The sequence below is a fragment of the Stigmatopora nigra genome, chromosome 17 (genome assembly GCF_051989575.1).
Source record: "Stigmatopora nigra isolate UIUO_SnigA chromosome 17, RoL_Snig_1.1, whole genome shotgun sequence".
Classification (NCBI taxonomy): Eukaryota; Metazoa; Chordata; class Actinopteri; order Syngnathiformes; family Syngnathidae; genus Stigmatopora; species Stigmatopora nigra.
The window spans coordinates 462,501-481,764 of NC_135524.1; the positions used below are offsets into that span (position 1 = coordinate 462,501).

General features: G+C 50.2%; 5 protein-coding genes across 6 annotated transcripts in view; 1 reads left to right on the plus strand and 4 right to left on the minus strand.

The window, feature by feature from the left end:
* The window catches only part of lmbrd2b (LMBR1 domain containing 2b), a 46,437-nt gene that overhangs the window by 9,459 nt on the left and 17,714 nt on the right, over positions 1-19,264 (plus strand). The window lies entirely within an intron of this gene.
* Positions 3,984-6,838, minus strand: slc25a46 (solute carrier family 25 member 46). The gene is made up of 8 exons (XM_077737336.1): positions 6,439-6,838; positions 5,924-5,966; positions 5,763-5,820; positions 5,626-5,703; positions 5,451-5,551; positions 5,328-5,384; positions 5,195-5,252; positions 3,984-5,080 (listed from the first exon to the last, which is right to left on the minus strand). The coding sequence occupies exons 1-8, from the start codon at positions 6,701-6,703 to the stop codon at positions 4,487-4,489; spliced, it is 1,254 nt and encodes a 417-aa protein (XP_077593462.1). The 5' UTR covers positions 6,704-6,838; the 3' UTR covers positions 3,984-4,486.
* On the minus strand, positions 7,110-9,553 carry slc31a1 (solute carrier family 31 member 1). Of its 2 annotated transcripts, XM_077737344.1 has the most exons (6): positions 9,127-9,550; positions 8,759-8,826; positions 8,108-8,253; positions 7,979-8,051; positions 7,742-7,910; positions 7,110-7,667 (listed from the first exon to the last, which is right to left on the minus strand). In XM_077737344.1, the coding sequence occupies exons 3-6, from the start codon at positions 8,249-8,251 to the stop codon at positions 7,466-7,468; spliced, it is 588 nt and encodes a 195-aa protein (XP_077593470.1). In that variant the 5' UTR covers positions 8,252-8,253; positions 8,759-8,826; positions 9,127-9,550; the 3' UTR covers positions 7,110-7,465. The 2 variants fall into 2 exon arrangements, with proteins under 2 accessions (XP_077593470.1, XP_077593471.1); XM_077737345.1 differs by lacking the exon at positions 8,759-8,826 and having other exon boundaries at positions 9,127-9,553.
* Positions 9,890-11,140, minus strand: atp6v1g1 (ATPase H+ transporting V1 subunit G1). Its single transcript, XM_077737346.1, has 3 exons — positions 10,998-11,140; positions 10,390-10,490; positions 9,890-10,243 (listed from the first exon to the last, which is right to left on the minus strand). Exons 1-3 carry the CDS (start codon positions 11,077-11,079, stop codon positions 10,070-10,072), a joined length of 357 nt encoding a protein of 118 aa, XP_077593472.1. The 5' UTR covers positions 11,080-11,140; the 3' UTR covers positions 9,890-10,069.
* Positions 10,996-19,134, minus strand: xpo7 (exportin 7). Its single transcript, XM_077737322.1, has 26 exons — positions 18,995-19,134; positions 17,426-17,572; positions 17,252-17,345; positions 16,953-17,185; positions 16,761-16,865; positions 16,526-16,691; positions 16,377-16,450; positions 16,197-16,316; positions 15,986-16,132; positions 15,733-15,905; positions 15,300-15,493; positions 15,124-15,229; positions 14,733-14,868; positions 14,592-14,665; positions 14,434-14,514; positions 14,249-14,312; positions 14,066-14,174; positions 13,837-13,943; positions 13,673-13,761; positions 13,482-13,589; positions 13,322-13,404; positions 12,865-13,218; positions 12,586-12,743; positions 12,413-12,511; positions 12,205-12,332; positions 10,996-12,143 (listed from the first exon to the last, which is right to left on the minus strand). The coding sequence occupies exons 1-26, from the start codon at positions 19,025-19,027 to the stop codon at positions 12,050-12,052; spliced, it is 3,276 nt and encodes a 1,091-aa protein (XP_077593448.1). The 5' UTR covers positions 19,028-19,134; the 3' UTR covers positions 10,996-12,049.

A 19,264-nucleotide genomic window follows, 5' to 3' on the forward strand; every position in this document is an offset into this window, starting at 1 on the left:
TAAAAAACAACATGGTATAGTAAGGCTTTTTGAAAAAAAAACACAGTATATATAGTAAGGCTTTTATTCTTTAAAAAAAACGACATAGTATACTAAGGCTTGTCCCCTCCTAGAAAACGACATAGTATAGTAAGACTTTTTACTTAAAAACAACATTGTATAGTAAGGCTTTTTGAAAAAACACATAGTATATATAGTAAGGCTTTTATTCTTAAAAAAACGACATAGTATACTAAGGCTTGTCCCCTCCTAGAAAACGACATAGTATAGTAAGACTTTTTACTTAAAAACAACATAGTATAGTAAGGCTTGTTTCCCTTAAAAAGGACATAGTATAGTAAGACTTTTTACTTAAAAATAACATAGTATAATAAGGCTTGTTTCCCCTAAAAATGACATAGTATAGTAAGACTTTTTACTTAAAAACAACATAGTATAGTAAGGCTTGTTTCCCCTAAAAATGACATAGTATAGTAAGCCCCCCCCCCCCCGCCTAGAAAACGACATTGACATTTTATAAGAAAAATGACACAATGTATAAGAAGTCTTTATTTATAAAAAAATGACTTAGTATAGTAATTTTTCTTTCAAAAAAACAACATAGTATAGTAATGCGTGTGCATAGATAGCCACATCCCCTTATAAAAAAAGTTTATAGAATGAAAAAAAATATTCTTCTAAATCAAAGTCAAGGTCACACAATAGAACAAGAGATACTTTGCTGATATTTTTTATTTTTTTCAGATGAAGGACATAGGCAAAAAATGGATGACTTGTGGGATGGACACTCTGCCAACCAAAAGGTTTCCCAAACTGTGGAGCGAGGGCACCTGAAGACAAAGAAGTAAGTTGACATCAGTAGACACATACATGTTTCTGTGCAGATAATATATTTTTTCTATTCTTGTTTTACTTAGACTCGTCTGCGGATGGCGCTGATGTCCATTTCACCAGGTGGATGACTACCGTCCAAATGGACACTGGTGGGATTACAACTTCTCACTTTTTAGGTCAACCAAAAACCCGAGTGGGCTGGACCATACTCTTTTTGGGAGGAGGTGGCTTAAACACTTAGTCAAATTTCCACAGCACCCTGTAAAACAAAATACTTGGGCACTCACACTTAATACTTTTTTTTTTTTTTTTTTGTGGGTGTGGCTAAAACACTTAGTCAAAATTTTCAATCGACCACTAAAAGAAAATACTTGGGCGCGCGAAGTTAGTGGGAGGGTGGGATGGTTCACATAGTACAAAGGTTGAGTATGTGCCTACCGCCCAGATGGACGCTGGTTCGCTTCCCGGAGCAGGCACTCAGAAATGAATTCTTGGTGACTCTCCCCGCCTTCGGCGGGGAGAGCCACCTGCGACGTCAGATCCTTTACCTTTTGCTGAAAAATACTCTAAAAAATCAAAATTTAAAAAAATAAAGACATACACAAAAGTTTGATTGAACATGACCATAGTCTTTATTTAGGTGGCTTAAACACTTAGTCAAATTTCAAGAGCGCCCTCTGAAGGCAAAGAGGTGCTGGCTTCAAGTTTAGTGGGATGATTGGAGTGCCCTCTAGCGCAAAGGTTGAGTCTGCGCCTACCGCCCGAGTAGACACTGGTTCGCTTCCCACAGGAGGCACTTCAGATGAATTCTGCAACATAAGAAAAAAAAACTGTTAACATTTTTTTTACATTTAGAACCATCTTACACCAAAAAACTTGGCCTACAAAATATTATTATTTGCTAGTATACACACTTATTGAAGACATTTTTTTTTTGTTTTACAGTGGCAACACGGTCTTTTACCTGTCATGACGGTGGCGACGTGCGTCTGTCCCGACCGCTCCTGCGGCCGGTCGGCGTGCTCTTCTCGACCGGACGCTGTGAATGACAAAAAGGTCACGTGACCAAAAGTGATGACAATCATACTTACAGAGATCAGTGAGGATTTGCCGACTGGCAAAAGTCGTCGGTCGCCTGCATCTGCGGCTCCAAAAGCATGATGGTGTCAGCCTCTGCTCACGGGGGTGCTGGAGAATCCTGGATGAAAGCACAATATAATACATGGTCATTTTTTTGTATAAATAAAAGCCTTACAATACATGGTCATTTGTTTGTTGTTGAAATAAGCCTTACCATAATACTATTTCCTCTTAAGAAAAAATTATATATATATATATATATATATATATATATATATATATATATATATATATATATATATATATATATATATATATATATATATATATATATATATATATATATATATACACATACATATACACATATATATATATACACATATATACATATACACATATACACATATATACATATACACATATATACATATATACATATATATATATACACATATATACATATATATATACACACATATACATATATATACACATATATATATACACATATACATATATATATATATACATATATATATATATATACATATATATATATATACACATATACATATATATATACACATATATATATATATATATATATATATATATATATATATATATATATATATATATATATATATATATATATATATATATATATATATATATGTGTGTGTGTATATATATATGCACACATATATACACACACACACACACATATATACACATACACATATATACATATATATACACATATACATATATATATACACACATATACACATATATACACATATATACATATATATACACATATATACATATATATACATACATACACATACATATATATAGAAGCACTTGTATACGCAATTCAGCAGGTCCTAACCCACAGCCATTTTTTGGTTAAAGAGGCTGCCAGCTGATGGGTAGAAGGATCTGCAGTGAGTGTACCGCAGTCTATTGCTAAAAGAGCTTGGAAGGGACTCGACTGACTCGTGCAGGGGGTGGGAGGTGCTGTCCATGATGGACCTCATCCCGGTCAGCATCCTCCGCTCACCCACAGAGTCCAAAGGACAGCCCAGAACAGAGCTGGCCCTCCTGATCATCTTGATCAGCATGTTTAGCCTGTTCCTGTCCCTCTCCGTGCTCCCACTTCCCCAACAGACCACTGCATAAAACGCAGTAGACGATTTTTTTCCTTACAAGAAAAAGACAGCCATACTTTACATGGTCTTTTTTTTCAAACAAATCACCCCAACTGTATGTTTTTGAAGGAACTACGTCGTACTATACACTGTATACAGTGTTTTTTTATGACAGTCTTACTCTAAATTGTTTGTTTTTAACCAGAGAGAAAGCCTCATCAAACGCGGCCATTTAAAAAAAAAAAAAAAAGCCATACTATACTATGTCCTACTAACGTCCTACTGTTAGGTGCACGAAGGCAAATGCAGGAAAGCATCTAACCATGGGGTTACTAAAGAATTATTTCATAAAGAAATATAGAAATATAAGCGTTTAATACTTGGAAAGTAACAAAAACAAGTAAAAACTCACGTGCAGCAGCTAATCAGGAACAGGAAGTAACAGACGGGACCGGATCAGACGACAAAGGTCACGTGGTGACATCAGAGGAAGCCGATTGGCTACGGCACGAGGGGGCCGCCACTCACAGGTGAAAGCGCTGTGTAATCACAAGAACACGTCACATGGATGAAAACATTCACAAAATGGATTGAAAGGTTTTTTTTAAACAAGCTAAAAAGCCTTACTATACATGATTATTTTGTTTTAAAGAAAAACAAATTTTAATAAATATTATTTTAAGAAAAGCCTGACTTTACATTACCTTATGTAAGACATTATCTTTCATTCAAAAACATCTACAATTTAGGAAGCCTAGATCCTGTTGGGGTAGCAGCAAAACAAACCTAGTATTATAAACTTACATATGATGTAAATGTAAAATCTAAAGAGAGACCTGAATACAGGCTTGCCTTTTGGTAACGTAACGCCCAAATATGGAACGTCTTCCTCTGAAAGAATTTCCAGGAAAACATGTTGCTTTTCATTTTAATATTTTACAACAGACAGACATTAGACACTTAATTCTTGGTTGTCTTCTGCTTTGGTGGGATAAGCGCTTTGTACAAATAAAAGATGGTGTGGCTACATGCGAGCACATACAGACAGGAACACACTAACATGGTGTTTTGACACTAAACTAGCCTAAGATGTATTTAGTTATTCTTATTTTTTCAAAGTTCCATATAACAAGACTCACCGTTGGGGTCGCTACATGCTCTCTGTGTTTTCTTTGCAGAATATTCATTTGAAACATTCGGCCTTTTGCCGTCAATTCAAAGGAGTCTGCGGCAACTTGACGTCCCATCCATTACAAGTGGGAAGGCTGGCTCTTCCCCAAATGGATTGGACGTCCAGTTGACTGGGATCCATTGATCGGTGGACAAATCTTACCCTCTTTTTGTCAATACAAAAGAGAGGCTCACAAATAGTCGCCGTCCCATCCGACGCTTGTCAAAAGGGGGAGGGGCCACTTCTAGGTGGCCTGGGCCCTCTGCAGCAGCAGGCGGAAAAGCGTCCGGGCCGCGGCCAGCAGGGCGCCGTGCAGCGCAAACTGGGCCGTCAGCGCCCCGAAGCCGCGGTAGAAGCCGGCGGGGCCCTCCTTGCGGCGGATGGAGCGCGCGCAGTCGGCCGCGCCGTCGTACTGCGTGTTGACGGGCAGCACCAGCGGCCCGCCGCCGGCGCCGCCGTCCGTGGCGTCGATGATGGTGCGGGTGCCCTGCAGGCTCAGCCGGTGCAGCGTGCACTCCAGCGGGAAGGTCAGCGCCTCGGCCACCAGCGAGCCCAGCCAGGCCGCCGCCAGCTCGGGGAAGTGGGCCTCCGCCGTCTGGGCCGTCGTCCGCTCGTCCTCCCGCCCTCGCCGGTGTCGGCGCCGCAGCCACAGGGCGGCGCCCTGCACGCCGGAAGCCACGGCGTAGCGCAGGATGGCCAGGCCCGCCGCCGGCAGGAGCAGGCGGCCCAGGGGCAGCAGGCGCCGACTGTGGGGGGCGCCGGCGCCCAGTAGGCGTCCGGCGCCTTCCCGCACGCAGTCCAGCAGTCCCGACGACGCCTCGTCGCGGACGATTTCGCTCTGCGGGGAGGGAGGAGAGAAATCCATCATTTTTAGCCATTCGCTTTCGCTGGGTGTTGGGATAGGCTCCAGCACCCCTCGCGATTTGTTAAATGAATGAGGGCGGGGCCTCACCTGCACCGTCTCGATGAGGCTGGCGCAGTAGAAGGGAAGGGCCACCAGCGCCGACAAACTGGCACGGGTGGACAGGTCGCGCTCGTTAAAAGCCTTTTTTGGGGGGGTTACGGAAGTCTGAGGAGGGACTCACCCCTTGAGCAGCAAGTGAGCGGCCAGCTCTTTAACGCTCCAGCGCTGGGGCATCTCCCTGTCGGCACAGAGTGGTTAGCTAAGTGATTCGCCAAAGGGCGCCCGCTGGCCAACACCGTCTTACCGCGGCAAGGGCGTGAACTCGCTGAGGATGCCCTCGGCTCCCAGCGTCACGCCGTGGACCACAAAGGTGCTGCCCAGACCCTTCCACAGCGCCCTGGGGCCCTGAAACAAAGGCATACGTTTGAACGGCATGCCCCCTAGCTCAGGACACGCGTCATTACACCCGAGCAAAATACCTGCGCCTTGCTGATGGCGTACATGACGGCCAAGGCGCTGAAGGGCGTCAGGTGGTAGCAGCGCGCGTGGTAGTCTACCTGCGAGACAGACGGAGACGTAAGGGGTGGAGTCCAGAGCCACTGCCAGGGAAGCTCACCTGACATTGGCGGCGAAAGACCACGCAGGGATGCGTCAGCACGTTCTCTGCAAACAGACTGCACCGAGACCGGACCAGAGGGTGAGCGGGTGAGCGGAGCCCCACCACAGACGCCCCACCACAGACGCCCCACCACGGAGGCCACGCCACGGACGGCTCACCTGACGAGTCCGATCCCGAAGCCGGTGAGGCGGTTCAGCTGCTCTGCAAGCGAGAAAAGACACAAAACTACGTTCAAGGCGATGATCGGAGAACGTGCGTCCACTCAAAAAATGATGATGCGCCACATATTGACCAAAAGTGGTCACTATTGTGCTTTTAACCATGTCACATCTGTATCATTATTTACTCTGGGGGGCAGACCACTGGGCCAGGCTTATAAAGTCATGGGGAAATCTTGTTTTACCATTTCATAACATTTTTTTCTTTTTGGGGGAATTAATCTTCTTGAATCGGACTAAACCAACGAGACATTTAGTATAACAACAACAGCCATAAAACGTTCGTCATTCCATTTCAAATATCTGTATTTCTGCAGTTTTAATGTGGCTATAAACGAATAGCAGGTCATTTTGGAGGCCCCCTTTTAGCCTGACCTGTGCGTAAAGTAGTACTCTCCAATCAGCTAAGCTATTAAGCTAAGCTAATGCGAGACAAGCGACGAGAGGTGACCCACCGGGAGGAGGCGGCGGCGGCGGTGCTCGTTGCAGCCCGGCGTCCCAGTCACGTTCCCCCGAGGCTCCTCCGTCGTACAGCGGCGTCCGCTCTCCGGTGTGCAGGTTGCGGCTGCCGGGGATGTCCGGCGGGGTGCTCACCCAGTGGAGGTGCTGCGGATCAGCCTCCCCCGCCGTCGAGGCGCTCCGCAGGGAGTAGGGCGTCTCGGAGCCGCCGCCATGGCGGTAACCGAGTCCGTCGAAACTGTCCGGTCGTCGGAACGCCATTTGGAGCGAGAGAGGGAATGGAATGGCCGGCAGAGCCGCCTCCAAGCGACAAAAGTGCTCAAATGACCCGGGCGAAGGAAGGAAGAGACGGACGGATCGCAAAGTGTCAAGCGTGACCTCCCACCCGGAACTTGCAGTCTTTTCCCATGGTGGTGAAAGAGATGATCGCCGCCCAGTGGACTGGCGAGGGAGTGCAGGGTTTCTATGAGCTGCACATATTTTGGGAAGTGGTTCACGGAAAATAGTTTTAAAAATAGAGTACATAAATACAAAAAAGTAACAATCTTGCACGGGTTTCACTAGAAGCAATAACTTTAATTCTAGAATTTGCAATCCTTATTTCCAGCAGTCCCCAATAAATTATCTATGAGACCCCCTGCTTTACAGAAACTATTCGCACATGTAAAACATTTGCCTGCATTTGACAGGAATTGTTTAATGATCATTTGAGAACAATTGTTTCATTTTGTATGAATACAATGAAATGTGATCATTTTAAAAGTGTGATTCCAGCATTGGTCCCGTCGCCCCACAACTGTAAAGGCAACGTGTGTCTTTAAGGCTCATTAAAACCTTCTAAAAATTCAGCCTTTGGCTTGCACGATAGCACTAAATAAAAAAAAAAAAAGGGAGCCCACGTGATTGTGCCAAACGGCGCCAAACAACTAAATCAAACGCGTGTGGGGCGCTAAAGTCCATCCGGCGGCGCGAGACGGCAAACTAGGAGCCGCAACGAAACGAGAGATCATTAAGACGAGAGAGTTAATGGCAATGCTCCGTGATGTCCACCACCACCGCCTTGCGCCAGCTGAAGAGGAAGTAGCCCATCCCGGCGCCCAACGCCACCGCCGCGCACAGGTACGCGTTGTACGTCATGAAAACCAGCATAAGCAGATAGCTGACCACCACCTGGACCACGTGGAGGAGCGTCTGCAGGAAGTGAGCGGGGCTCAGCATCCTCTGCCTGCCAAACCACCGCATTTAGCAATTAGCGCGATTCCACGCCGTTCCGCGTCGGACGCCGTCGTTGCCACCTACCCGACCGTCTTGTGCGTCTCCATGAGCACGGTGCCGTCGGCGCCCGGCAGCGGCATGCAGTTGTAGCGCACGTTGACCTGACTGCGACGGAGTAGCGCCTCGCGGCCCATCTTCAGGCCCTCGTAGAGGACGGCTAAGAGGAAGACGCCCAGGCAGGCGCCCACCATTTCTGGGGAGGGAAATGAGAACATTTATTTAAGAGTCCAACCGATGGAGGGCTAATTTTGTCCAGCTCACCTCCCACGGAGTTGATGGTCAGTCCGTCGAAGAGCAGCGGCACGTTGGAGTAGCCAAAGTAGAAGGTCATGGCCTAGGTGGGGGTCACAAAGTTAGCTTTAGCATCAGATGACGGCCGCTAGCGCTTACCATTCCGCCGCAGTGGTCCCCTTGCGCCCCTCCGCCGTGGTCGTGACCGCCTCCGTGGGTGGGCATGGCCGTGGGCGCCATGACGTGATTGTGGTGGGCGTGGTCCTGGTGGTTGTGTTCCATCTGCATGGCACTGTGGTTCATGTCTGACAGGAAAGAAAAATGAACATCCATTTTTAGAAAGTGGAAAAAAGCAGATGTCAGCTTACTACACAAACACGGTTTACTAAAGAGGCGGCGGCGGCGGCGGGCAGAATCGAATTTGGCCGCAGGCTTGACGCCACTGATTTGATAATGTGGATCTTTTTCTCTCCAATATTGCCCTTTTTTGTGTGTGGTGGCTCACTCAAGTGGCCGCACTTGATAGGATTATCCAAATAGATTGGTTTAATGAGGTTCTGGTCCTCACGGTCCGCATCACGGTCGGCATGACGACGGCAGACACCGCGCCGTGATCCGATCGGGTCAATGGCCGGGGGCAATAAAAGAGGGCGGCGTCCGGCCAATGGAAGAACCTCCATGAAACGGAGATTGAGTTGCACTAAAAGCCCTTTTGATCGGACACGTAACGTATGACGGGACGCTATAAAAGCAGATTTGAACTCCTCAACCTTTTGTCTATCAACCTTTGACCCCCCCAGGAAGGCTTACAGTCAGCGATTCAGTTGCCGGCCCGTCGTCGGGGACTTCTCCGGAGGGTGCTTTGACGCTTTGATATTCTAGAACAATGGATGGAAGCACATCAAAAGAGACCCAAAGTTTGAAAACCTTTGCATTGTTACAGAATGTAAAACATCTATTCCTTTTTTCTGCCTCACCCTCGCAAAGTACCTCATTGTAAACCCAACCATACATATCTAACTTTCCTCAGTAAGATTAAGATGGCATTCTTTGATTCAGAACATCGAGTTTATCCACATTCTAAAGATACACATCAATACAGTTAGAGCAAACAAATAAGTAGTTAAGTCAACAAACAATTCAAGCTTGCAGAGGTCACGGGCAAAAATTGGACTAACCTGGGAAACTTGGAGGAATTCTTCTTGGCGTTTGTCGCTCCTTTTTCGGAGAGCTAAAATAAACAATGAGGGGTAAAAATGACAAAATTGAAGCGTTTGGACTTTTGGCGACTGCTCGCTCTGCTCTTGTGTACACAGTCCGTCTCTTCTTTTGCGAATGCTAGCTCCACATCCACCACGAACGTCCTGGGGGAGTGGTGTAACTGGTCGCCATCTTGGAGCAGAAAACCTCTTGTACTAACGCACTGAGAGGGATTTCATCCTTTCAAACACTCGTACTCGCAGGATTCATGTAGATTTTGGAAGGAAAACATTTTTAAAATGTATTAAATTGACTTCATTTTTTAAGTTATCGAAAAAGAGCGCTTTGAAATTTGAGCAGTACAGTACACGTTCATTGAACCAAGTTATCGGCCGAGTCGTGACGTTTGGATACAGCGGACATCTAGCCTTGTGAATATGCTATCTATGGCTAGAGAGCGAAGCCACGTAGAGTGGGAGAAATCACGTGATACGATTAGCTAGCGCAATACAAAGCTTTACTTTTCCCAACACCGGCATTTCCCACTTGGTAACCTATTTATATGGAGGAACAACACACCCAAAACAGCTCAACTCCATATATTTGGCCAAATAAGTTGACTCATAGGCGAGGGTGGACAAATAAATAAGCTAGAAAAAGCCTAGAGGAAGTCTGGGACACTGTGGCAAGTCAATTTCCTGTGTTTTTCCACCTCCTGAAAATAAAGAGAAGAAATATCTCTTCTATTGACACCATTGATATTTATTAACACCATTAACACACAGAGGCTGTGCAGAGGACCATATACTTTCACAATAAAAGCCTCCATACGTGGCCTATCAGACGAGAGCACGGGCAAAAAGACCAATAACTTAACGAGACGCTTTCGGGAAAGACTTGATAAGATAACTTTGCTAGCGGCTATCCAGACACGCGGTAGTTGGCGTGCAACTCGGGCTTGATGTCGCACACGCGACGCAGGAGGTCGCCCAGGACGCCGTCTCGGTTGCCACGGTAACTGGCCTGGATGCGACCCATGCGCTCGGCCGTGTCGCGGTCCACCTCCACCGCACTGTTGCCGTGGGAACCCATCGCCTGAGCGCAAACATTCACAGTCGTGTTTTTGGAGCGGACGTACAGAAAACAACCGATCACGATTCACCGTCCGTCCGTCCGTCCGTTTGAACCGGTGTTGTCCAAACGGACGGTACGTCCGTCAACGGCTGTAAAGGCGTCCTCACCGCTGCCTCTTTGGTCTTGAACTCTTTGTCCCTCTGCAGTCGGTATTGTTCAATCTCAGCTTGCGCTTCTTCTTTGGCTTGTTTCAGACGCCGGTTTTTACCTGAAATGACAAGAATGCGACAAAGTGTGTTGACGTGGCTTCACCGTGCACTTTGTCTGCAATTGCAAAATGTGGACAAAATATATAGAATTTGATGTCAACTATTTGTCAACTAACCTGTCCGGCCAGGCTGTATGCAATGGCAATGAATTACATTTGTTTTCAGGACTAGACCTTTTTGTTTAGAACATTTAGGTCGAGCTGATATATGTTGCCATTTGTTATTTCTGGCCGTAACGATACGCCTATCAAAAGTAAAGGATAGACAGACTGTCCTCGTAGGTCACGTGACGGCGCCAGAGCGTAAGGGGAAGCAGTCTCACGTGACCTGTTCCCAAAATTCAACTCGATTTGGAGGAGTACGATAGAAAAGAATATTTTTTCAATTTACATTCGGCTCTTGTCACAGTAAATACAAGCAAACACTACGTCTTGTGGAAGAAAAGCCTCGGGGCTAACGACTAGCAGACGCACGGACGGAGCTAGGCCACGGTGTTTTGCACTCACGTTTGCGGGCTTCAGCCACCTTCTCCGCGGCTCTCTTCTCGGCCTGCAGCAACTGCTGGATGCCCTGCGACTGACTCGCCATGCCGACTGCAGAAGAAACGAAAGACGACAAGCGAAAGGAGCTTAACAAACGGACGCCGTGAAGCTCTTCCGACCAGCTACGAGACTAAATGGCGCAGCAAAGTCAGCTGAGTCGAAGGACGTCACGACGCGTCACGTGACTGTCGACGAGACCCGGATGTCACCTCATTCAATAGTAGAAATCCTTTAAATGGCTAGATGCCCGTAGTGCGCCAAGCCAATGCAGAGAGAGGTCTCCCTTGTCGGCCATTTTGCGCCAAAGTCTCGTCTTAAATGTGTCTTTTAAGCGCACAGAGACATCTTCTATACAAAGAATGAGGTTTATTTGCAGTCACAATGCTGAGACAACACAGCTGCTACTCGACATTCACGTCAGTCACAGATGCAACTCAGCGCCTCCAGGGGCGCCAGTGTCCCAAACACTCACCAACATACGCACGCACGCACACCAAACGGGACCACAACCTGGTCCCCGGAATCCAGAAAGTAAACAAAAAGTTGGAAGAAACGCTCTCAGGTAGCCTCGCACGCGTCTTCCGACCCGTCGGTCGTTTCCGAAGCACCCGCTCCGTCCGCTCCGGTCTGGTCCGGTTTGGGTCCAGTCCAGACGGATGCCCGGCCGGCCTGGTCCTTGGGAATCTCGTTTGCTTTTTGAATCCTTCCAGATTGAGTGCAAAGTGGATGCGCCTTTGACGACTATTTACAAGTGAACACTTCCTTCCTTTTGTCTTTTCCCGCCTCCGCCGATGTCAAAAGCTGGACAATTCCACCCGCGTAATATAAACATGGTGGAAAATGCTAGCAAAGGAAACGTACGCTCCAGCGGCCAGTCCGGCGGGGAGGGGGTGGATGGGTGGCCAGCTCCTCGGGGTCTTCCCACTCTCCTGCCCACGCCGTTAAAATAGATCTGTATATATTTATAGAAGCTCGTATCGACGCGGAGGGGGGCGGGACGGGGGCTGGTCGGGACGTCAGCTCATCATGTCGTTGCTGTTGACGCCGCACGTGGAGTTCTTCATGCTGTCGTTGACCTCTCGCCGGAACACCGACAAGTTCTGGGTGAACCTGAGGCAAGAAAATGGATTTGAGCGCCTTGTGAGGGCGGGGCATAAAATGGTTACGGCACCTGTCTCGGTTCTTGGTGAGCAGGTTGCGTTCGATTCCTTCCATCAGGTTTTCGAAGCACAGGTGCATGGCCTGCTGCTTCTCCGGTGGCTGGCTGTTCACGATGCTGTTGCGCAGGTCGGCAAAGTACTGCACATTCAAGAAAAAAAGGTTTTCTGCAGCTGTAAAATGCTTCAAAAGCTCAGAGGACGCGTCGAGAGGCGCCTCACCTTCTCGTTGAGAAGTATGAGTCCCAGCAGGGGTCGGGACATGGACCACTGGTTGCGGCAGTCCTCAAAGATGATGATGTTGAGTACGGTGGAGAGCATCTTCAAAACAAATAAAAGGCAGCTGGTTAGTCAGCGGGTTTTGACGAGCTAGCCCAGGCTAGCTAGCTCCTCACCTGCTGGATCATCTCCGGGTGCTGCTGCATGATGTGCAGGAAGCGCTCGTCGGCGGCCAATGGCGTGGCTCTCTTCTTGGTGGAGCGCGACAGCTGCTTGAAAAGGTACGTCACCATGTGGTCCAGGCTGGAACAGCAGCCCGTGCACACCATGGTGTCTGAGCAAAACATTCAATCGTGATGATTTAAGGACCGTGAAATCCAAGGGACCATTTCAAAACCAGAAACTTTGCTAGGACCCTTTTTAAAACAGAAACCTTATCATTTTTGCTTACTCACCCAGTGCGGTGAGTCCTTCGGATATAGACGAGAGGATGTACATGACCATGTGCGGCTCCAGGCTGGCGATAAAGTTCATGTGGTCCTGGGTGAGCACCTCCAGCAAGGAGTAGAAGGACTGGCTGAGCTTGGGGTAGTCCAGCAGGTCGCTGTGAGGGATGGACAGCAGCAGCTTGACGAAAGTCTGCAGGGCGTTGTCCAGGGCGTCGTCGCCGTACAGGCGGAAGACGCCAAAGTTGACGTAGTTGCCGCTCAGCACCGCCTTCAGCATGGCGAAGCACACGCTCACGCCCTTCAGCTTCACGCCGTACGCTTGCTCCTTGGGGACGTCGCCCAGCGTTAGGATGCGGTTACCTGGGGAGAAGGAACGCCGCAATTGGACCCCGATTGACACAAAATCACCCAAATTCCACAGACCCAGATTTCATCAGATTGCAACCCAGAGAAGTGTGCTCACCGTAGGTGGTGATCATCTTGCTGGTCTCTCTGAAGAGCAAGATGCCGTTGGGCGACGACACGTCAAACTGCAGCCTCTGCGACCTGCCACGTTGACCGACGTTAGCTTAGAGCTAAGCCCCACCCGCCCCCCAAAAACCCCAATTTGAAGGAGAACCCACCGGTTGTGAACCAACTCGGCCATTAGCTTGAGCACGGGCGTGGTGCAGGCCGGGTCGTGGTACCACAACTCCACGGCCCGCTGCAGGATGGGCACGTACGTGGGGTATCTTTTGGCGCCGGTCAAGGAACCCAAGCCGGCGGAAGCCCAGCCCCTACATTTAGCGCCCCAGGTTAGCTCAGCTTAGGATACATCCAGTCGAAGAGCATCATGAAGCTGGTCTTGGCGTTGAAGGCGAAGGCGATCCCTCGCAAGTCTCGGACCAGACCCACCAGAGTCCTCTGCAGGAACGGAGAGCGGAGTTAGCGCCGGCGGGTCGATCTCTTTCGCTTAGGGGCGTCCCCGGCCCGACCCACCTTGGCCTCCTGCTCGTTGAAGGTGTTGGTGCTCAACATCTGGGCCACGGCCTCGAAGGCCACCGTCAGGGGCAGCATGAACTGCTCAAACTGCTCCTCGTCTTCGCCTGTAAGAAGAAGAACAGATTCACTAACGTGGATGGCGTGCATGCCCAAATTTGTCCCTCCCACCTCAAACAAATTGGACACCCGACTGAGTATCGTCCATTTGGAGGCCGAGGGCCCTTACCTAGGTCCACCATGAGGAGGCGGCCCAGCGCCGTGTAGAAGGTGGTCCGACACCTCATGTCGCTCAGGTTGGACTGGTTGTTTACACCCAGGAAGGAGAAGTGTTCGCTCTGTGGAACAAGCGCCAGGTTCAGGCCCAGGCCACAGGAGACTGGACGGGCTGGCGACCGGTCGCGGTACCCACCGTGTGATTGTTGAGCATGAATTGGACGGCGCTCAGCTTGACCAGTTTGCGCACGCTGCTATACGTGGACGCCGGGCGGCATCAGTCAAGGAAAAAACCCAAATCTAATCTCAAACTTGTGGTTTTTGGTTGGAATATTTGCTTGTGGTTTTAGTGAACCCAAATTTGTCTGTAGTGAAGGATATCCCAAAGAGAGGTCGTTGAGGAGTTGCAGGGTCTTGGAGGTGATGGGTTCACATTGGCCCCAGTATTTCAAGTTTGTGATGCTGAAAGAGAGGAGAAATAAAAAGAAGTTAGTGAGAGAGCGCCCATGGCGGCGGCGGTGGCAGGCTTTCTAGCTCACATTTTCCCGATGAAGACGCTGAGGACCATGGTCTCGTCGTTGAGGCCCAGCACCTCCGAGAGGCGGCGGTAAAGCTGCCGCGGACAAACAAAGCGGGCCTTTAGACGTCCGACTGCCGGCTTTGCTCGAGCGAGAACCTACCTTGGAGGACTTCTGCACCTGGTCCCCGATGTAGATCTTCCGGAACTGCTCGAAGAAGCTGAGCATGGCCAGCTCCAGCCTCTCGTTGCCGGCCTGAGCCAGTCGCGAGTCGGTCAGGTTCATCAGCTGCAGGACCCTGAAGAGGAGGAGGAGGAGCCACTTAGTAGAAAAAAAAAAGGGATTTACGGCCATGGGAGAGCGCCGGGAAGGCGCAGAAAATCAAGGAGAAAGAGTAAAGCCCCAAAAAAGCCACCATGAAGAGAAAAAGAATAAAAGAGAAGGAAACTCGGATGGAAAAAGTAGCGGGGCGACGAAACCAACCCAAAAAGAAATGGGAACGAGAGCAAAGGGAGGAGGAGGAAAGGCCGGAAGGGGCGGGGGGCTCGGGTACCGGCAGACCAGCTCCCCGTCCATGGCGTCCTGTTCGTCCGTGCTGGCGAAGGACACGCGCCCGCCGATCACCGCCCCGATGATGTACACCAGCCACGTCAGGCGACCTGCAAGTAAGGGCGCTTCAGCATTCGGCGGGACCCCCCGAATCCCTCTCCCCCCCTGCTCGACACGAACCTTCTTGCACGGTGACGTCGGCGGTGCTGGAGTTGGTGGACTGCAGAAGCTCCTGGTAGCTCTGCGCCGATTGGTCGAAAAGCTGCACCAGGAGAGCGCAGGTCTTCTCGTATTCGCATCTCCCGATGGTGGACAGTTGGTCCAACTGCTGCTGGACCAGGCCGGCGTCATCCAGGGGGTCTTCGAGCCCATCCCTGAGAAAAAAATAGACCTTTTTAACATCTTCCAGCCAAAAAGATTGGTCGGAATTACCGTATTTTCTGGCATATAAAAAATAAAAGACAACCATTTACATGTATTTTGCCTTTTAAATTGGGAGTATGCTCTCAAGGAAAATATCAATTGTTTATGGCTCTCTTCTTCAAAAAGGTTCCCGACCCCCTGCCTTTAAGGCATATACAGGCGAGAGAATAGGCTAGGTAGTTTGTCCCACCTGAGAATGACGTGCACAGACTCCAAGCGCGAGGTGATGTAGGCCTTGGTGACCTCGGGGGTGTAGGTCTCCAACAGGTGGGGCTCGGTGGCCTTGACGTAGGGCACCGAGGCGGCCAGACGCTGCCACAGGCTCAGCAGGTAGTGCACGCTGTTGGGCGCAAACTCCCAGTGCTGAAACGGCAACCACGCCACATGACACGGCGCCGGCCCGACGCTAGCGGGGGGGGGGGGGGGGGGGGGGGTTGCCCTACCTGCAGGCTGGTGACGGTGAAGTTGGCGATGAGGCGGATCACTTCCGGGTAGTTCTCCACTTTCACCAGCTCGCCCAGCTGGTAGTTGCTCTTCAGTCGGGCCAGTAGCCGGCAGAACTCGTGGTAGTTGTTGGGGTCCGGTAGACACTGGGTGGGGGGGACGCAAGTCAGGCGCCAATCCGACTGCCGTTGAAATGGCCATGGAACTCACCTGTGGGTTGGCCAGGATCCTCTTGACCCCGTCCACCAGGTGCGACAGGAATTTTGCTCTCTCGGCGTTGTTGAACAGGGACCTCCTGACCGAAGCGATCTGGACCAGGCAGGACAGCACCTGCGCACACCCAGCGTTACCAAGGCGACGGCACGCTGGAAGGCCGCCCCGCCCACTCACCAACGGGGACAGAGAAGGCGGGATGGAATGGTAAAGGTTGAAAAAAAGCTGCAGCGTAGAAGAATCCAGGAATGCTGTCGGTTTGAAAGCACAAGGGGGATTTCTGTCAGAATTGAGACGCCGGGGGTTGGCTTGGGTCGTCGGGCTACCTGATCGCCAGGAGGTGGGGATCTGTACGGTGCACAGGTCGTCCGAGGACTCGTCTGTGGACGTGCCGATGAAGTCGTAGTTGAGGCAGTTGTAGCTTAGCTTCAGCAACTGCATTAGCAAACCGTGCTGGGATTCGTCGTTCAGGTTTAGGTTCTTCCCGGAGGCCTGAGGATACAAACAAATTGACTTACGGGGTCCCCCCACGGTCCCCACATTCTGCTCCCCCCGACAAACCTGCTTGAGGAGGTTGCAGGACAGCGTGAAGATGTCAAAAAGTGAAGCGTCTCGGAAGGACGAAGCGATTTTTCTGTGTTTGGTCAACGGGTGCGCCGTGTCTGCCTGCGGAAATGGCCTTCGGTTACGGGAGGACCTCCTCCGGACCCCGTAACCCCCCCCCCCCCTCCCCCCACCGTCAAGAGACCCTACCTGGTTGATTTCATTGGTGAGCTGCGACAGGATGGTGACGCCGATGATGCAGTGCTCCACGCTGTCCTGCAGGAAGCGCGTGACGTCGGCGATGACGTTGCGGAAGACGTAGTCGTCCTTCTGCGAGTCGAACCAGCCCAGCTTGGTGATGCGCGCGTACAGTTGGATCAGCGCCTGCGTCACGAAGGCGGCCAGCTTGGGCCGCGTGGCAAGGTAGTTCAGCACATAGTTCCCTGTCGACACAGGGCAAAAAAATTACAATCATTCAAACAATGTTGAGCCCACTACGGTTCACTCACGGATGTCGATGCGCTGCTCCAGGGGCAGAGGGTTGCTGGTCCGAGACACCAGTTTGGAGAGGCAGGTCGCCGCCAGCAGCTGCGAGTATGACGACTGCACGCCGGCCAACCGCATGAGCACATTGTTGTCATTTCACTCCATTTTCATGTTAAAAGTAGTCGGCGGGCACTCACGCTTCCTCTCTCCAGCAGCAGCTGGCACTTGCTGAGGCAGTCGGGAGCGTTGGTAAAGTCCACCAAAGCTTTCTCGGCCTGGTGGCGCACGGCCGTGTCGGCCGTCTCATACAGCTGCTTGCACAGGATCTCCAGCTGGGCGAGGCCCTGCGGCGACGCATCTTATCAGCGCAAAACACGGGTCTGAGCGCCCAACCGGCTTCTGCCTAAAAACCTCCATTTTGTCTGAGCTAGCAAATGCTTAAAACCCATTGGTGCCCATGGAAACCAAAAAGTTCATTTCAAGTCACATTCTTGTATTTTTTAGGTTACTCACGGGTCACAGCTTGTACATTTTGGGTGACTTTGTTGCGTACAATGTCATTGACAGCGCGGGACGTCCAATCCATTTAGACTGGGAGATTACAGGCATGTAATAGCTCACATATACATGTGACATTCTCCATTCACTTTTAAAGCGCCCATGACAAAATAAGTATAGGAAATTTGTACGTACACTACTAGAGGTTTTGAGAAAGTCCCAAAACTTTTGACCGTAGCAGGTGTCCTAGCCGGTCTTTAGCATCGCCGTGGAAGCATGGCACGGATAATAGTTTCATGTTTTGTCGACGGCCAAGCCATGTTTGATGACGAGAAAAGGCGAACGACGAACTCGAGTTCATTCAGGGCAACTCGGAGAGACTCCACGTCAACTCGGCGCCACCCAAATAACGAGTGACACATTGGAAGCGACGGCATTTTTGACGCAGAATTCAGCATCAGGTGGAAGAAAGAAGCGCTTAGCTTAGCCACCACGCCGGCGGCTAACTGGACAACACGGCGCTGCTTGGTAACCGGCATAAACAAAACGAGAGGAAATGGATATTTTCACTTCGTTGCAAGCTCGACCGGTGCTGTCGAAGAAAATGAAAATACTAAATAATACAACAAGGACAGCAACAACAACAACATAGCGGCTTGTTTACAATCGGGCGGGAGGAGATGACGTCTCGGCTTATGCTAACATTAGCATTGCTAACTCGTCACTTTGAAAGCACCGCAAAATGTCCCGCCAAAAAAGACCGAGCTGGCTCATACTACCGAAATATTTTTGGAGGGTGAGGGCGAACCCGACGCCGACTTGGAACGCGCTTGCTTAGCGACGACCGAGCGTTTGTCGTGGCCTGGCCGGCAAATGAGCGGGCGGGCGGCAAGCACGAGAGCGTTTAGCCGCTCGCTCCGCGGTGCGTCGCGGTCGTCCGTCTTTATTGCCCCCCTTTAACGGGCGTTCAAATGAGCGCGTCGGCCCGCGTTGGAGGGCCTCCCCGTCCCGAAGGAAGGCCGGTCCACGCGGAGCACGGCCGCGAAGACGAGCGTCAAATCCCCACGCGAACAAGCTAACGATTTGACAGCAGGCCACGCAGCGGCGGCGGCATTGGCGTCATTTTCCGCTCCGGCGGGCCGAGCCGCGCCGCTACGGTCCGCCGCTAGCCTCCGCGTCAGTCCGCCTGACGTACTAGGCGTACTCGGGTTCAGGCGGTGCGCGCGGTGGCGTCGCTGTAGGCGCAAACAAGGCAAGCTCCTGCTTACCTGCACATGATCCGCCATTTTTCTCCATTTCATGCACCTCTCACTCCGCTCATGGTTATTCAAGTGTGCGACAGCGCCCCTAGTGGCGGTGGTGACACACTGTCGCCGACGGTGCAGGTTGATGAAGTGACCTGAGGGGTGAATTTCTTCAAGCCATTATTTTGAAAAGTTACAATTCGAACACGTACTATTCTGTGTTTAATTCAGTTATTTAATTTGATCCAAGAACCTTGTTTTTTTAGTATGTCATTGTAACCACCTTAAGTATAT

What these genes read in the sequence shown, in the direction of transcription:
- atp6v1g1 (XM_077737346.1), bottom strand. Translation starts at nt 11,079, where the DNA reads ATGGCGAGTCAGTCGCAGGGCATCCAGCAGTTGCTGCAGGCCGAGAAG. An exon ending in GGTGGCTGAAGCCCGCAAAC is followed by an intron (nt 10,491 to 10,997) that starts GTGAGTGCAAAA and finishes TTGTCATTTCAG; the next exon opens with GTAAAAACCGGCGTCTGAAA. An exon ending in TCAAGACCAAAGAGGCAGCG is followed by an intron (nt 10,244 to 10,389) that starts GTGAGGACGCCT and finishes GTTTGCGCTCAG; the next exon opens with GCGATGGGTTCCCACGGCAA.
- slc25a46 (XM_077737336.1), bottom strand. Translation starts at nt 6,703, where the DNA reads ATGGCGTTCCGACGACCGGACAGTTTCGACGGACTCGGTTACCGCCAT. An exon ending in TTCGGGATCGGACTCGTCAG is followed by an intron (nt 5,821 to 5,923) that starts GTGAGCCGTCCG and finishes GTCTCGGTGCAG; the next exon opens with TCTGTTTGCAGAGAACGTGC. An exon ending in TCTTTCGCCGCCAATGTCAG is followed by an intron (nt 5,704 to 5,762) that starts GTGAGCTTCCCT and finishes TCTGTCTCGCAG; the next exon opens with GTAGACTACCACGCGCGCTG.
- slc31a1 (XM_077737345.1), bottom strand. Translation starts at nt 8,251, where the DNA reads ATGAACCACAGTGCCATGCAGATGGAACACAACCACCAGGACCACGCC. An exon ending in GGGACCACTGCGGCGGAATG is followed by an intron (nt 8,052 to 8,107) that starts GTAAGCGCTAGC and finishes ACCCCCACCTAG; the next exon opens with GCCATGACCTTCTACTTTGG. An exon ending in GACCATCAACTCCGTGGGAG is followed by an intron (nt 7,911 to 7,978) that starts GTGAGCTGGACA and finishes TTCCCTCCCCAG; the next exon opens with AAATGGTGGGCGCCTGCCTG.
- xpo7 (XM_077737322.1), bottom strand. Translation starts at nt 19,027, where the DNA reads ATGAAATGGAGAAAAATGGCGGATCATGTGCAG. An exon ending in AGGTGCAGAAGTCCTCCAAG is followed by an intron (nt 14,666 to 14,732) that starts GTAGGTTCTCGC and finishes TGTCCGCGGCAG; the next exon opens with CTTTACCGCCGCCTCTCGGA. An exon ending in TCATGCTCAACAATCACACG is followed by an intron (nt 14,175 to 14,248) that starts GTGGGTACCGCG and finishes CTTGTTCCACAG; the next exon opens with AGCGAACACTTCTCCTTCCT.